This window comes from Centroberyx affinis, unplaced genomic scaffold (assembly GCF_046629955.1).
Source record: "Centroberyx affinis isolate AG114_WGS23_722 - 3 ecotype Tasmania unplaced genomic scaffold, CSIRO-AGI_Caff_v1 ptg006006l_1, whole genome shotgun sequence".
NCBI classification, from domain to species: Eukaryota; Metazoa; Chordata; class Actinopteri; order Beryciformes; family Berycidae; genus Centroberyx; species Centroberyx affinis.
Genome location: NW_027283055.1, coordinates 239,993 through 257,909, shown reverse-complemented (window position 1 = coordinate 257,909; position 17,917 = coordinate 239,993). Strand labels below are relative to the sequence as shown.

At 41.0% G+C, this 17,917-nt stretch overlaps 1 protein-coding gene across 6 annotated transcripts in view; it reads right to left on the bottom strand.

The window, feature by feature from the left end:
- Positions 1–38: 38 nt before the first annotated feature.
- usp48 (ubiquitin specific peptidase 48) overlaps positions 39–17,917 on the bottom strand; it is a 29,542-nt gene continuing 11,663 nt past the window's right edge. Inside the window, exons 12-28 of one of the 6 annotated variants that reach the window (XM_071547535.1) lie at positions 17,508–17,657; positions 14,161–14,361; positions 13,016–13,127; positions 12,368–12,537; positions 11,746–11,820; positions 10,588–10,712; positions 8,908–9,030; positions 8,139–8,200; positions 7,857–7,967; positions 6,913–7,043; positions 6,629–6,735; positions 4,625–4,732; positions 4,309–4,503; positions 3,453–3,578; positions 1,460–1,508; positions 1,349–1,375; positions 39–804 (exon numbers count right to left, since the gene is read on the bottom strand). In XM_071547535.1, coding sequence (XP_071403636.1) covers positions 782–804; positions 1,349–1,375; positions 1,460–1,508; positions 3,453–3,578; positions 4,309–4,503; positions 4,625–4,732; positions 6,629–6,735; positions 6,913–7,043; positions 7,857–7,967; positions 8,139–8,200; positions 8,908–9,030; positions 10,588–10,712; positions 11,746–11,820; positions 12,368–12,537; positions 13,016–13,127; positions 14,161–14,361; positions 17,508–17,657 — 1,895 coding nt within the window. In that variant the 3' untranslated portion in view covers positions 39–781. The other 5 variants (XM_071547536.1, XM_071547538.1, XR_011696976.1 and 2 more) reach the window with 5 other exon arrangements.

The window sequence follows — 17,917 nt, the reverse complement described above, 5'->3', positions numbered from 1 at the left end:
ACTAAGGACACACTGATTTGAAAATATCTTTATTGTCCATATGAAATAACAGTGAAAAGAATAGTACATACCACTGCCTGCTTCCCGTTTCTCACTTCCCAGCTTCCCACCCATGAGGTTTGCACTGATGGAACTCCTGCAGGAATTAGCCTATACATACCGTGTAGCTATCTATCTCTAAATGCCACATGGAGTATATTTCTATAGCTTTGTTGAGGTAATAAATGTTCAAACATGAAGAGCAGTTACATTTGTAATACTTGATAGTTAATCGTGCATTCATTTGACATGTTTGAAGAAATTGCAGTGAGACCACAAGCTTCCACTTAATGGGAACACGATTCGAAAAAGAAATTGTTTCCTTAAATTTTTCTTTTATCATAATTAAAAAAAAAACAAAAAAAAAAACAGGTGTCTAAAACCAAGCCTATTTTCTTAAGTGACAGTACAAGTTTACTGAAGCCGAGCCCCAGACTAGAAGATATCACTTTAGCTTCCTCAACCTGTTTCTATTAGGTCAGGGCAAAAAAGCACTATCACAAAGTCCTTGAGAATGTATTGGGATCTTTAAATATCAAAAGCCAGCAGTCTTTTATTTAATGTACAGAAAAAACAGCGGAATTGCAACATAGTCACAGTTTTATTAAAGAAAACCTACTCAAAACTTAAAAAACAAACAAATTAAAGCACTTATTTGTGTATGGACACTTGACAAATTCAAGCCATTTTGATTTTCGTCCAACGTCCGTCCAATTCAAGCATAGCTAAAGCAAAGTTTTCCTCAGTGCCCGAGAAGCCCAGTGCCTGCAGAGACAGACGCAGGTGATTAGACCGACACCGAACCCAAAACATGCATTCTACAAAAATTATCCGCCTTTATCATAGGGCTGGGCGATCATCATGATAATCATAAGGATTTTTCTTGATATCAATATATATCACGATATGGCTCATGTATGCAAAATCATGTTAAATAATCAAATTAATGTTCAGCTCATTGAACCGAATGGTGATGTTAGGTGTGATGTCAAACAAAACAGAAATATTCAAATAATATTCCTACCATACCTCATTTTATGAGAGTTTTTAAGTAAAATTTGCTTGTCATCATCAATTCAGACAGCCGAAATGTGTGTCACGATATCAAAATATCTTCATATCATCACGATATGATTCTACTGAAAGATGATAAACGATAATATTGAATTATCGCCCAGCCCTACTTTATCATTTTTTTTATTTTTTTTTTAAGAGAGGTTGGCCTAAGATCAAAAGCTTCAAAAGTTAAGAATAGTAAAAAAAAAAAAAAAATCACGATTCAAAACAAATAGAGAAAAAGCATGCTCACCTTTAAATCCTTCTTCAGGCATTCTCACTGAGAAAGAACAAGTAGATGACTCAGTATAAGGAAATGTTATGTTATTACTGTAGTGGAGGTAAAGATGAGAACACCACTTACCCTGATAGACATCATCCATTGCTGCATAATCTGCTATGGGTTCATCAGCCTGCATGGAAACAATGGCAAGAAACGTTTGAGACCCAAGAAAACCAGCTGGTCTGGAAAAGCGTCCATGGCAAGATTTGTATGCAGAAATACAGCCATCTTACAAGCCTTAATCATGAAGTGGGGCTGCAACGGAGAAGAGTGTCTCATCTCCAATAATTGAGGCACTATAGATTCGTCCTATTTACCCAAATGGTGGGAAATCTTCTCCACCCACGAATTGAAAAATCCAAACTTCAAGTAATAATGTCCGTTTTGCTACTCTCTATCACTGATTGGTATTAAAATAGTGATTTAACCTATAGCAAGTGCTCGAAAGCCTTTACATTTGCTTTTCTGAACATCTGGTGTCTGCTAGGTCTTTCTCGCTATTGTGGCAAAATTTGTTTCCGTTAAAAAAATGTGTTTCCCCTGATAGTGCGTGTTTGCCTATATTTTACACCTGGGAAAAAAAACCCAAATATACTGAACAAAAATATAAACGCAACACTTTTGTTTTTGCTCATTTTTCATGAGTTGAAATAAAAGATCTAATACTTTTTCTGTGCACACAAAAGGCTTATTTCTCTCAAATTTTGTTCACAAATTTGTTTGAATCCATGTTAGTGAGCACTTCTCCTTTGCCAAGATAATCCATCCACCTGACAGGTGTGGCATATCAAGATGCTGATTAAACAGCATGATTATTGCACAGGTGTGCCTTGGACAATAAAAGGCCACTCTAAAATGTGCAGTTTTATCACACAACACAATGCCACAGATGTCGCAAGTTTTGAGGGAGCATGCAGTTGGCATGCTGACTACAGGAATGTCCACCAGAGCTCATGTTGCAGCATGATAATGCACGGCCCCATGTTGCAAGGATCTGTACACAATTCCTGGAAGCTGAAAACATGCCAGTTGTTGCATGGCCTCATACTCACCAGACATGTCACACTGAGCATGTTTGGGATGCTCTGGATCGGCTGTACGACAGCGTGTTCCAATTCCTGCCGATATCGAGCAGCTGGCACAGCCATTGAAGAGAAGTGGACCAACACTCCACAGACTACAATCAACAACCTGATCAACTCTATGTAAAGGAGATGTGTCACACTGCATGAGGCAAATGGTGGTCACACCAGATACTGACTGGTTTTCAAAAAATGCATATCTGTAGCCCTAGTCAAGTGAGATCCATAGTTCAGTGCCTAATAAATGTATTTTTTCAAGATAAAACTGCACATTTTAGAGCGGCCTTTTATTGTGACCAGCCCAAGGCACACCTGTGCAATAATCATGCTGTTTAATCAGCATCTTGCTATGCCACACCTGTCAGGTGGATGGATTATCTTGGCAAAGGAGAAGTGCTCACTAACACGGATTTAAACAAATTTGTGAACAAAATTTGAGAGAAATAAGCCTTTTGTGTGCATAGAAAAAGTCTTAGATCTTTTATTTCAACTCATGAAAAATGGGAGCAAAAACAAAAGTGTTGCGTTTACATTTTTGTTCAGTGTCATTTCAATTGTTGTGATCGTTTTCTTATCGCTGGCTTTTCAAACGGCAACAAAAAAAGTTTTAGAAACATTTCACAGGATTACAAAAAATGAAAGCAGCCTACCAAGAGTAACCTACCTAGCTGCCTCATAATGAATGGAGATCACACTCGTTTGGGATAGTACATCCAACCACAAGTGTCCATTGATTCTACAAGCTATCAGGCTACATCAACAGAAATATGTATGTGGGAGTTCTCGCTTTTCCTCTGCTGCCTCCACTGAGCGTTGTTCTTACTCAGTGCTTCTTATTCAATGATTTTGTACATCATACATCGGCACAACCGCGTTTTTGTGCGATATTTTCCTGAGTCTGCGTTTTCACTGACAAATGCTAACGAGCCATATTCAGGCTGTCTAGCAGTGTAGAACTCACACACATTTTGACATGCTGCTGCGTATCGTACCTTGAGACAGATGATGCTCTCGGGGATGACGCCCAGACTGCCCAGTGTGGCCGAGTCGTCCGTTAGACATTTTCCATCGATGGAGAGGTTCTGGTCGAACGGAGCCACGGAGAAGGCGTGCATGATCTGCAGGACCACAGGCACAGTTAAGAAGGTATTCTTGTGAATACAGTATATAGACTTTTGTACATTTTAATAGTTTAAGACCTCCTGGTTAAGAAAAAAAATGAACACATACCATTATTTTTGACTCTGCATGTGCGTGTTTCAACCAATGCGTTAGTCATGATTGTAGTGGCTGACTAACCTGAACACTTTGCATTCTACACTACTTGATATTTAATGAGAGAAACTGATCTTTCCAAATGATTAATGGTAGAGAAAAAACAGTCGGAGGAGAAAGAGTAACAGCAGCTGGAAGACCCAACCCCTATCCATGAGATCTTGTCAGCAGCCTTTCAGACACTTCATCCTTTTTGACAAAGATGGATTTCTGAAGTATACTTATACTAATATTTTTTAATTGAAGCTGCTGATAGCCAATAATTTGTGCAGTTATTCAGTATCTTTAAATTTCTCATGCCAAAGCATACAAGTATTCAGTTTTCCCCAGAAATATTAACAACAAACATCCACGGATATCTGTGCGAAATATGATCAAATGATAATCAAAATGTTGCATTAGAATGAGTTCAGGTTAAGGGCTTCCAAGAGATAATCAATTCTATAATAAAAATGTAATCAAACAAACATGCATTATATCTATCCTATCAGTAGTGGACGACAATGACGAAACCATCACCACATTTTAATTTAGATTAAGAGCCGTGTTTCAAGCTGGTTTTGGGGCGTTCACCTGTATTTTCAGCTCCTTCAGGGTCTGATTGGCTGAGACGATAAGTGCTTTCTCTCCTCGGAGTTTCCTGTGCCGGGTGCTTCTCCTGATTCCTCCTGGTTTGACCATACTGGCCACAGGGACAGGACCCGCCGCCGCCGCCGCTGCTGCTGCATTGCCGTCACTCAGCTTTAGACGCTTCGCTCCGTCCTCTGACTGGAGGAGAGAAAGTCATGTGACACATCAGTGGTAGCAGACAGTTGACTTGTGGCAACTGTGCGGCGTGTCCCTCAACTTGTCCATTAGCTTATATGCTATAGCGTGGTGACGGACTTACCTGGCTGAAGTCTGGGTCTTTCTCTCCATCCACCTTAGGCTGCTCTTCCTTCTCCTCCTCTGCCTCTGAGCTGCTAGCGTTTGGCTCTGGAGCCGCCTCCTTTACCAGCTACACAGTGGACAACATGAGAGACACAAAATTGGACTCTCTGTGTCATGAACGGGATATCTGTGGTTACAGAGTTCCCACTGTGATTCAACGTAAAATTCCATGACTTAACCACGACTTTCCATAATTAAGTCAGACTGCTTCCATGACCTAAAAACGTTCTTCTTTACTGCTTTGATATGAAACCAGTAAATAATAATAATAATAATAATAACTGTATTTGTATAGCACTTTTCTAAAAACAATGTTTACAAAGTGCTTTACATACAATAAAACCCAAAAGCAGTGATGTGCAACTACCACAATGAATGACAGAAAAATAAAAATACATTTAAAAAATATATATAATAGAAAATAGGAATAAAAGGTAATATATGAGGTAAACAGGTACAACTAAAAACACACAAACAAACAGAGATACAATTAAAAACAGATGGAACTTTAAATATAAGTGTGTGCCAAACCACAAGAAAGCAATAAAATGGAGACACAGGTCCAAGTAGGTAGGGCTGAAGGATTTTGAAAAAAAATCGAATTGCGATTATTTTGACTGATATTGCAATTGTGAGATGATTTGCGATATTAGAGGGAATGATAATTTTTATATCATTATTCTCATTCTCATTGAAAAACGTATTAAAATGATTATGGTGTGATTTTTGCGGGGATCTGTACCAAACAAAGATGTTTTCTTAAGTCTGTAGAATATGATGTGTAGGCCAGGACATCTCTGCAGCACCACAATATTTACTTTAAAATGGTATTTTGACACATTTCACCTTTAACAAATATTGCGCCTCCTGCGATTTGAAAATTGCAGTAGGCCATATTGCGATTTCGATAAAATTTTGATTAATTGTTCAGCCCTACAAGTAGGCTACACTACCGTTCAAGAGTCCGGAACCACCAAGAAATCTCCATGCCCCCGAAAGAGACCGATACCCCAATCCACCAGGGCAGCACCAAACCGATCAGAAATACAGCCGAGACACCGACAATGCCACAAACCAAAACCTCCACTCCAGACGACTGCTCCACTCCCCAAACCTCCGGCCCATCAAAGAATCCCCCATGCGCAGCAGCGACAGCCCCGCAGACCCCAGGCACTCCAGCCGCCAGGCCCCCCAAGACACCCGGCAAAGCCCCGCCCCACGCCCCCCGCAGCACCCGCCACCGAAGACCTCCACACAAAGGCGCACACCCCAGCATGAAATCCCCAGCCTCCCGGCAACCCCACGCACGGAAACAGCCCCCATCCCCCAAAACAACAACCAACCGCCGAGTCAGGAGAGACGAGCACCGCCCCAGACAGACCGACCAGCGAAACCGCCCGATCCAAACCACATCGAGCCCCCGCGGGAAACAGCCCGAGCACAGGGCCCGCGAGACACGCCCCACAAGCCAATCGCACCTATGGCAAGTGCCACAGGAAGCACGCGGTGAAACCCCAACCGAGAATCCCGAAAGCCCGACAGCCAGAACGCCCAAGACCAGCAAAGATGTCACCGCCGCAAACGGAGGACTCCCGACGAACAGAAAGTCCGAAGAACACAGAAAGTCCGAAGTAAAGAAGGTGAACAGTCTGGTTTTCAGTCCGGCTGGGCTGAAAACCTCTAGCTTAATGCAACAAATGTGTGAAAACAAGATGGAAATACATTCTGCTACACTCCTGTAAAGTGATTCCCTGAAATTCCCTGACCTCCCCAGGGAATTTATCAAATTCCCTGACTTTCCCTGTCTGGAGTACACCTCTGAACCCTCTGACCGGTGAACCCTGAAGATAGGATGAGGGAAAAATATGGTATCATGGTATAGACACCATGTAAAAGATGCCAGTATACCGCCTGGCATTAATCAACAATGCAAATGGAGACGGTCCTCATGGATTCTTCTTACCCTCTTGTCTTCAATGACTTTGCGGATGTAAATGGTGGCCTGGGTGTACTCTCTCAGGTCCCTCTGCTGCTGGAAGATGAAGCCCTCTCGGCACTCCCAACACAGCTCTGGACACAACAACACACACACACCCATGTCAAATTTTAAACTGAATCTAGGAAGACGAGCAGCCAAAATTTCAAACTACAGGACAACGATACGAGTGCATAACACTATGTAGAAAAACAGAACTCTCTAGAAGCATCTCGGGGTGATCCACTCGCCCCCAGAGTTCCCACTCTTACCGGGGAGAGTGCTGTACTGGGTGGTGGAGTTGCTGGGCGTGGCCTGGCAGGAACAGTGGATGGAGATGGGATGGTCTACAATGAAGAGTCTGCTGATCACCTCCCATTCGCTGGGCCAGAGCAGAGCTATACTGTGCAGGACAAACATCACAACATGAGACCACAGTGGCACACGCTCAGATGTCTGAAACATAGCTTACATATGTTGAGGAGGTAATCTATTTATAATTAGCTGTATGTATTTGTGTCACAAAAGTAGCGATAATCAGATGGGAGTATAATAGCCAGCTAATGTTGACAGTGGTAAGTTAACTCATGCTTGAGATAATAGTTAACAAAGTAAGATATTGAGCTTGCTAAATTAACTGTTAATAAAACACCCATTCTTGAGAATTGGGACATATCTCGTCTTACCAAAAAACCTTAAAATTATTACTCAACAAATTGATTCCAAATTTTTGTGGTGAAAAATTATATTTAAGTGGGGTTTTTTTTTTACCTTCTATACCTGTTGAGTGCCCGAAAACACCCTTGTCCCAGATAAGAATTCACAATTTCAAACAATTAAAAAATGTGTAAAAAAAACCCCACTTAAATATAATTTTTCACCACAAAAATTTGGAAAAAACACACAAAACATAAAACTAACAATACCTACTGATAACATGGCTGTGAAAATGTACTAATATAATCCTCTTTGTTTTAAAAAATATTCTGAAAACATTGGCCCTTTGAAAGTTGTGTCCCAGATTTTTGTCAACACCGTCAGATTTCCACAAAAATGTCATTTAATCAGGCATAAAAGATCAGATTATTATCATGTCTCACTTCCTGGTTTCACAGGAGGCAGCAAGGCTACTCATGCACTGTAAGATATTGAGCTTTCTAAACGAAACGTTAATTAAATGCGATGTGCGGTGTGTGTGAGAAAACCCCACACTCACTGTTGTGCATCTCCGTTGACCAGGGAGTCGTAGGTGAACATGAAGCCTCCGTGGGGGCAGAGCAGCAGGCTGTTGCCCACGCTGGACACTGGAGACGATTTGGTGGGCCTCCTGGGGAACACAGGGAGACATGGGAGAGAACGGCATTTGCAAGGCTGACCTGCGATCCCGCTGCCGACCGAATCCGACACCATTTATCTTGCCACGCGCCAACACTGTGGCACCGAACGCCATGACATCGCCAGTTTCAACTGTTGGGATCCACTGTGGAAACAAACGTACCTGATGAATTTTCTCCACTCGTCCACAAAAAACAGAGGGACTATGTAAAGGACATCTGTGCCCTAGGGGGACAAAAGCAGAAAGGATTGGTTTTTTTCCACATTCTCCCACTTTCTCAACTGTTACATATATATTGCATCCCGATATTTTCATTGCATTTTCATACAATACATTTCGTAATTTTTCATTACAGTTTCATAATCATACATATTTTCCATTCACTTTTCTTTCGCAGGATGCTCTACTGCTGTTATTTTGTACACCGTACATACATGCTGTAATTCATATATTTTCTACTTAAAGGAGCTATGTGTTGCATTTTTAAACATCGGTGTATCATGATGCTATGGTATACAAAGAACAGCGCACTTTATATCGCCATAAAGCAATATCGTTTGTGCTGTAAAACAATACAGCAGATTTCCCGCCGTTTCTGACCTGGTGACATGTAATGTAAAACGCAGCGTAGAGGCTGTCAATCTTCTCACTGATGGTCTTGTTTGTTTATGGTAATTATACTAATGTCTCAGATCTAACACGTTAATGATTTATTAATGTTAAAATGTTGCTCTTCTAGTTACACTTCTAGAGTTTGCCACCTATGTGCTCTCTTATTTTCATCCTATTTGTTCCTATTTTGCTGCTGCAAGGACCCGATTGCCCCACAGGAATCATTCCAGTTTCATCTAATCCTCAACAGCTTAACAGATCTGAGCAGGTTTTCATAGCTACAGAGGACTGACAGTTTACTGCTCCTCTTCGTGGCTACCTGTGGCCACTTGGTGAGCGTTGGCCGGTTCTTCTCCTGGAAGAGGTTGAGCAGCTGGTTCTTCTGGTCCAAGGCCATCATCTTACTGACCGCCTCGTTGTCCTTCTCCTCCTGCTCCAATGTCTGGGCGGACAAGGAGGAAAAGGTTGCATATGACAGTTCACACCAATGCTGTGGCTTATTAGATAGCAGGATGCAGCTTTCACCAAGTTACACTTACAGGGTATATGCAGGAATCCTGAGGTTCAATTCAATACCTTTTAAGACCTTTTTTAAGACCTTTTCAATATATTTTAAGACCTCAACGCCACTTCGAGCTGTAACCGGTTACATCAGCGACACCTTTAACTTACATTTACTATACATTGATTTTGAGATTGCAAAACTAAACAGTCTTAGTTTGTGATAACTTCTATGGACCACTGTATCAACACAACAGAATTCAGATAGACCGGGAGGGAACAAAGCTCAAGAGAATAAATTGAGTGACTAACCCAAAGGCAAGTTGTAGTTTGTTGTAGTAGTTGTGAGGAGCAAAATAAATAAATTCACGCAAACTTTTAGCACACAAACTCTTTGGACAAATAGGCTATTCACATTGAAAAAATTGCTACAAAATTTAATACCTCATAAAATGGCGATTAAGACTTTTTAATACTTTTTAAGGGCCTTAATTTTCGCTAAATTGATTTATTACCTTTTAATACTTTTTAAGACCCCACGGACACCCTGATTTGAGATTTTTTGAAACCTTTTTAATGTCAGTGAGAATTAATCATAACACCAACTTTGCAACTGAAGCTGAAAACTAGACCTATCAGAATTTACGTCTGCATGACTGCGCTGTTTCTCATTGGGAAAAACCAACCCACAATTTTATTTGACTTAAAAAACTGAACTGAAACTGAATTTAAGACTTAAAATGCTTTAACAGTAGTCAAGACCATTTAAGGCCTTTTAAGAGTTTAGATAAGACATTTTGTGACTTTTGCATGACACTGCAGACACCATGTTACTGCTTACACAACAAACATTTTAGGTAATCTAATCATAAGCTTGAATTCAATTTTAATTTTAACATGAGGTAACAATTTATTACTACAATGAGCACATCTGCTTTTTTAATATCCATCTATCTCTAAATTTTGATGCCATTCACACAGTTTCCACTACTGTTTCTCCAAACGTAAAGCATACATCTGAATGTAGAAAAAGGCTGAAAGATGACTCATCGGACCATATTACCTTTTTCCATTGCTCAGGGCTCCAGGTTTTGTGTTCCTTACACCAGGTTATGAGTATATCATGTATGTATTATGTGCATTGGCCTTGAATACAAGTAGTAGCTCAGTACAGTTCTTGTTGAAACTGTCTCACAGAGGTGTTTTTTGTAAATTTTTCAGTCTGTAGTTTTGTAGTGTTTAGTAACTATCCTGTTAAGTGTCTGTCTATCCCTGTTGGCGAGCTTTGACTTGCAACCACTGTATAACTGATGCAGTTTGTGTAAAATTCATAAAAGCTCTTTTAAATCTGACACATACTAATTGGTATTCAACTGTGTAGCTGCCTTTGAGGTTGTGATTTAGTTACTTCAAATTTTAAGTGTTTTTTCAGTGTTATGTTCTTGCCATTTTGTCTGTTATTTTGTAATGCAGCGTTGGTACGTCAGTGCCCACTCACCAGGCACTGCTGACAGGGCTCTTGGTTTTGGGTGAACTCTGGGGCTTTGGGGAAGTACGCCCTCAGCTTGGTCCAAACCTCAGATGATACCAGCCTCCGCTCAGAATCCAGGATGCTCAGACCCCCTGCAGCAGGAATACACACATAAGGAAGAGGATTAGGGCCACATGTGAAAAAGTGATTTGCGTTCTGAGATTAATCTCAGATCTACAATTTTTCACGTAAACCATCTCAATGTCTTGAGATGAAGGTTTGTGTGTGCGTGTGTGTGCGCGCATGTGAGTGAGTGAGAGACCAGGATTCGAAAATCACTTGCCACCAAGTGCCAAATACTGTTAAAATCTGTCTTTGAGAGATAAATCAATAAGGCTCACCGGCCACACTGACTGCCACCGTACACTCTCTCTGACTGTGAGCCAATCAAATCAAGGCAAAACAATGGCTCTGTATCAAACAGGCTCCTGATTGGCTTCCTGTTACGCTGCTCTACATTAAGCGGTAACATCTAAACCAGTGATTCTCAACCTTTTTCATATCAAGGACCCCTAATTTAGTCCACATTAGAGCCACAGACCCCCATTTGATTTTGTCTCTCTGAGCCAAATCTTTATTGTTAGATATGATTTTGTCCAGAATTCCATGACTATCTGTATTGTAGGTAGAGAGATAACAGAGAAACTATGATCAAAACAGTCATTCTTCTACATTCTCTAATTGTGTTAACTTCTTGTAAATGAAATAATGGTGAAGTTTAACAATTCATCAGTTTGCTGGGGACCCCCTGGAACTCCCTCAGGGACCCCTGGTGGTCCCCGGACCCCACGTTGAGAACCACTGATCTAAACTCCTTGTTCTCTGCTGTCTGGATGGTTAACTTGTGTTCAGTTATTCCCATGTGACAACACATAGGTGTGAGGCCAACAAAAAGAAAATATTAAGACAAAAGCAGAAAAAGATCCATTGTTCGAGTGAGATAGCAAGTTTTAAAACTCAAAATCTACTCTTGTATCTTTATTGCAGGTAGGGTGACATTTTTACGGGGAAAATGTACATTAAATGGCCACAAGTTCTCGGCCACTCTTGGCAGGTAAATGCATTTATTTCACCAGCTCTGGGCAGATGAAGCAAAAAGCTCATTTGGGACACCGTGGTCAGTACCGTGGCTGCAGAGGATGTCCTCATTGAAAGTCTTCATCTCCTCCTCGTTGCCCTCTGGGAGCTCTGGGCCGAACTCTACAACCAAACAATTAACCAGAGATGTAAGAGTCGCTCCTCGCTATCACACTGATAGAACACACTAGTGATTCAACCTAAAGCCAGTTCATGAAAGCTTGTCCTTTTGCTGTTCTAAACACCCGGTGTCTGGTAGGTGTTTCCTGGGCACAATGTTCTGGTGTACAGGAAGTGATGCGTTTTACATTTGTGCTTTGTTTGGAATAAACAGAACTGGGGAGTTAGCATGAGCAGTGATAGCCACCACAGCTGAACAGACAAAGAAAAGAGCGCCACTGATAGAAACTCAAGGGAATCAGCTTTAATAAGTGTTCCCCACACTTTTCAATCACTTTCACGCTCCTTTGTGGTGAAATTCAAGCACACAAAAATGGGCATGTTTTGGGGTTAGACACTTGGTCAGACTTAAGACATCATCATTTTTTTACTCCTGATCTCTGCTTTTTATAAAATCCACAAACTTTCAAGGATTTTCAAGAGCTATGGGAACTCTGTAATAAGTAAAAAAAAAAATAATAATAATAATAATAACAAAAAAATCGATTACCATTACCACTCCAGCCATAACAGCTACCTTTGCTGTTGGTGGTGTGTGGTCCCTGTCCGTTGGTCTGGCCATTGCTGTGTTTGGTTTCGTGTTCGTCCTCCTCCAGCTGCTCCATAGCCAGCTGCCTCCAGCTACGCAGAGACGCCTTGCCCACCCAGTAGCCCTCACCACTGACACACACACACACGCAGAGCCATATAAATATGATAATGAGAACAGAAAGCAATGCAGATTGTCTTTTTTCCTGTACATGTTTCCTGCATCTGGAGTGTCTGATATTGTGATCAGCTACTGAAATAAATATTCCAAGTGTGCACATTCTGTACGTCTCCCACATCTGTATATTGAACATATTTGATAAGGTGTGTAGTTTTTTTACAACGCATGTCTAACATCTTCATCTTCTTCTTTACTTACCCTCAAAATGTGGTAGTTCAGTACTTTTCATACTTTTCATTTATACATTTCTACGGATCACGTTCATGTGTTGCCTTGGTTGTGTTTTGTTTACTACCATCCACTATCCTATCACAATTTGCTACTGCAATGACACAATTTGCCCACAGGAATCACCTAAGTTCCATCTTATCTAATCTTGACTTGGATGCACAACATGACAACGCATTAACTTGCCGTGGGTGTGTTTACCTGAGTGTGCGTTTGACCTGGCTAGAGACTTCCCTGTAGTCCTCGTTGAGCTGGTTCTTCAGCCGCAGCACCCGACAACGCTGGCCCACACACTCCTTGCACAGAGATGAGCCTGGACACACACACACACACACGTAGTGGGACAAACCCAACACAATGGATAACCCTTTCCATGTACATTAATGGGAGAAAGGAACTCAGAACAACCATCCACCGGTATAAATATCCAACCCCATAGCCAGTGTCAAATTGAAAGGTCTTTCTGTGTGCTTTTATTTATTCCCCTTTCACAGGTCTGGAAGCACTGGGGGTAAACAAGCAAGATGTACCAGCCATAAATATTCTGATACATGGGAGAGACTGATGTCTGTAGTTTTGAGTAGGGCTGGTATAGCAAAACCTGTATCAAATACCAGTCGGTATTTTAGCTATTTTTGCCATATAATATTAGTGGCTATAGAAATACTGTTTAATAATAAGCTAAATAATGGTGTAAATGTCTGTCTTTTCAAGTCACTTTGGGATCGTTTGGCTTCAGGAGACTATTATGCTGGGCGAGCTGTATGGAGTCATTTTATGGTTATTTTCTGTAATTTTTTAAACCCCAGCAACTTCAGTTGTTTTGGAGAAAGCCGCTACGCAGTTCTGCTGTGGAGCTCAGGGCCTGCTGTATGGACTAACAAACTTTATCTGAATTTCAGCCGGCATGGGGGTGAGTAGATAATGACTGAATTCTCAGTTTTGGGTGAACTATTCCTTTAATGGTACGTGCTCTACCGGTTGAGCCAAAAAGTTAGGTGGGATGATGGGCCGCGCTGACCAATAAGAAGTCCAGCCATCGCCTTAACTCTTACCACATGCTAGTCAACCTGTGGCATACTGCTGTAATGGAAAATACCACAGCCTAATGTCTGACAATAAAACAAAATAACAAAAATGAAAGAGTCTGAAATCTAAACTTTGCCATGGGGCAACAAATTTTAGACTATTGATTTTCTTATTTTCAATTTTGTATCAGAATATTAATCTGATAAGTACCACACGGCCCATTTTTGAACTGTACTGCGTTTGAAGCTCTAACAACCTGTATCAGTATTGAAGAAGCCCAAGTTTTGAGAATAGATCCCACCCTCTATGTGTCTTACCGTCCAGTCTTGGTCCTCCGCCGTAGCGCTGGTAGAGGAGCTGGGCGGCTGGCAGAGAAACCCTCTTGGCGTCTCCCACCTTATCCGGGTGCAGTTTGCCGTGGGAACACAGAAAGAGGGAGTTGTCGATTTCTTTTGTGGCGGTGGAGTCGTCCAGCCACTTCTTCAGCCACTCCAGGGGGATGAACTCATACAGCTGGCCTGAGGAGGGGAGGCAGAGGGACGCATCAAAACATGAGGAGAAAAATAACCTGTATGGCTGCAAGCATTTTCAAACTTATAGTCCATTTGCTTTGGTCTGAATCAGAGGGAGAGTTGTTGCATTTACGTACTGGTTCAGTTGGGTTTCACGTGGCAAAATATCAAGTGAACCATAATTTATTAACCAAAAATGTTTAGTAAATTTGACTCAAACAATGGCTTTGCAATTATGAATTACTGCTGATTGCAGTTATAAAAGCCAGTTTCTATCTGATATGATTTGGTTTATCATGGCCAACATTGCAATTACAGCACTAGTTAGTGATAATTTTGACTGGCTGTCACCCGGGCTATAAGTGAGGATAACACACAGGTAATGTGGCTCTGTTGTATTCACAACTGTGGTAAATTTATGAATTAGGTGAAATTACCAGGTTGCAGATTTTGTGCGCTGCCATTCTGTTACTGTGGAGTTTTATGAATGAGCCCCATTGTGTTTTGACTAAGGGCTGTGTCCGCAATTACAGACACATAAGCCACAGCTGAATGATCACACTTTCAAGCCATTTATATGGCCATGCGCCCACCTAGATTGGTAGCAACAAGTTCACGCCCCTTCCCTAGGGGTTGTTGAAAGTCATTCTGGAAACAAAGGGAATCACTAACTGAAGTAGAAGTAGACGAGGCAGGTGGAGCGAAAGTGGGTACACCAAAAAGATAAATTACAACACTTCACAAAATAACTCTTGGAATGCACTGAACATCACAGATCGATGATCAATAACAATGTAACCAAGGTATCCAAGGTTGGATTTATCCTTTATCCCATAATTCACACCATGTGCACAGTGCTTCCTGTAGTTTGGTTGAATCACTCCAAACAAAGCTCCAGGATTGGCAGAAACAAGAAACCTCTCTCTCAATAAGGTTGCTGTATTATCACACGGCCAAATGGCCCCAAAACACCCCAGGGTTCAAATAACTGCTCTAAACCAAACACTAATGCTCCAAGCAAACAGAGCTCCTTATATAACATATTTTAGTTTTAACTGCACCTGTAAACATGATGCGTTTACATTTTACTACAGGTTCAACATACTACCGCATAAAATGTACGTGTTACATATATAGCCCTATGGTTCAGTGTTCATTGCAAGTCTAGTGCCAGTTGAGGACACACGTTACATAGGTAATGTTTTCCTTCTTATTCCAAGTTCAGTGCACTACAGCACACAACTTAATTTCCCCATGCCTAAGAGAAAAAATGGAAATATGAATATATCGACAATGCAGGTTTACATAAGAACACACAATATACTGTGTTGCTTATATGTGATCTCTGGAGATTTCAGTCTTTACTTCTGTTTAAGGATTACATGCTGGATTTATGAATCGCTTTCAAAACCCACTGGATTAACTCAAATCCATGGTGGTCCATCTGAAAACAAGGCTGTTTTTCTTCATTATATTTGGGGAAATATATAGCAGTGATACTGATATATCAATGACATGCATTATTACATAGCTTTGTTGAATACGCAATTATGGTTGTCCAATGAACACATTTTAACATCTGTAGAAGAACTGCCCGCTGATTCACAAGCAATCTGCTCAATTTTGATGATTTCTAATCATCAAAATTGACCTTCCACTAATCATAGTGGAAGGTCCTACACCAAGCCAATCCCAAGTCCTACGATTTATGATATTATGATACAACAGATCAACTCCTGAATCCTTCTGACATTCCAAAACTGCAGAACAGATGTATTGATGTCATTCTTATATACATCACTAAATTATTTGCTTTTGGGAAGTGTTTTTTTTTCAAAATAAGAAATTATCCAGAGTCTACTCAGTAGAGCCAAGGTGCTGTGGTGTAATAGCAGAATTAGTACAGACAGGGGAGCTGTTGTGACAGTCAGGCAATATCCCCCCTTACTTTGACTGTCCCTTTACTAAACTATCTGTCCTTCTGGGGCCGTATCCACAAAGCTTCCTAGTACTTAAGTACTTAAGAGTTGGTCCTAGTGGTGAAATTCGAAGAAAACTCTGAGAGTGATGGTGTTTTCTAAGAATTTCCCCTTAAAAGTAAGACTAAATCCTAATAAAGATAAAAGCTATTCACAAAGCATCGTAGCCCTTAAGGTGGAAAACTATTAAGAGTAGAGAGGAGGACTTTTAGGAGCTTAGGAGTTTTTTAGGGAGAGGAGGAAATGGCTGAAAGACGCAGAAAAGACACATGTTGTTGTTATAAAGTTATCACAATGTTAAGATATTTAGCAACAGGCAAACAGTGCAGCAGTGATGATTTAGGTTTATGCAGCCACATAGTAGAATAATCACACAAACAATCACAGCTCCTTCAGACTCATATTGTGACGCAGCCTGTTTAATTCCCACTGGCCGGTCGCACCTTGCACCAACAGACCAGCAGCTATGGATACAGTGAGTTTTCTCTGTGTTGTCTGGTCACTGATGGGACACATGTCCACATCATCTGCAATATACTCAAGTTCAAAAATCCTATTCATATAGGCTTGCCAATATAGTCTATAAATTACTAATACTACTAAGTCTTGAGCCATTTTCACGAAATCTTATCATCAAATTAATAAAGTATAATTACATTACTGCATTCACCCAAATAAAGGCATAATGCATCAACCTGTGAGGACAGTGCAAGTATTAAAAAGTACCGTTCATATGGTTTTCAAAGATTTTGTCCAATGAGCTCTATTTTTATTTTATTTTTGATAGTATAAGCAAACCACGCGTTAATATTGAGTAAATTGTGTTTTATCTTGTGTGGTTCCTTGTGTTCATTCTGGATGACAAAAAGAGGCGTGTTGATTTTTCTTGATCAACCAATGACAGCGTCCAAAGAGAGCATCACACCTAGCAACGGGGGTCGACCACACCTCCTCACTAAGATAAAAGTTCTTGTCCATTCCTTGCTCAGAGTCGCTCTGAGAACTTTCCTAAATCACTCCTAAACTAGGACTCCTCGCTAAGGACTCTCAGAATGTTTGTGGATACGGCCCCCGGTGTGTTTTGAACTCAAATTCACATGACATACTTCTTACACTCTGTTTAATGTTTCTGGTTAAGTGGACTGGGGGGTGTCAGGGAGTGTTTTTACCGACCGTCTCTTGCGGGTAAAAGCTCGTAGAGCTCCTTCACCTCCTCGTGCTTGGCCTTGCCCTTGTCCACGCTCTGTTTCCTCATGTCAGCCATCTCACTGCACCACTCCTCAAACTTATGGTTGTCTCGGTCCACCAGCCTCTGCAGGAAGGCTGGAAGACATGGCAGAGGTACAAAGGAAGGCATCAGACAAGGACAAAATACTGAGATTGGGATATTTTTGATGGTGTTGGAATGTCATGTGGGGATGCGAAAATGAGTTTCCCTTAAAAATGGATTTACCCTGGTGTCCTTTGTTTTTTGTTTTACTGGCTTTTCAAATAGTAAAATGTTTTAAAAATATTTCACAGGATTAGCAGAGAAACATGGATGCCCGCAAGATTTTCTTTGCCCAACGTATAATACTGTTCCA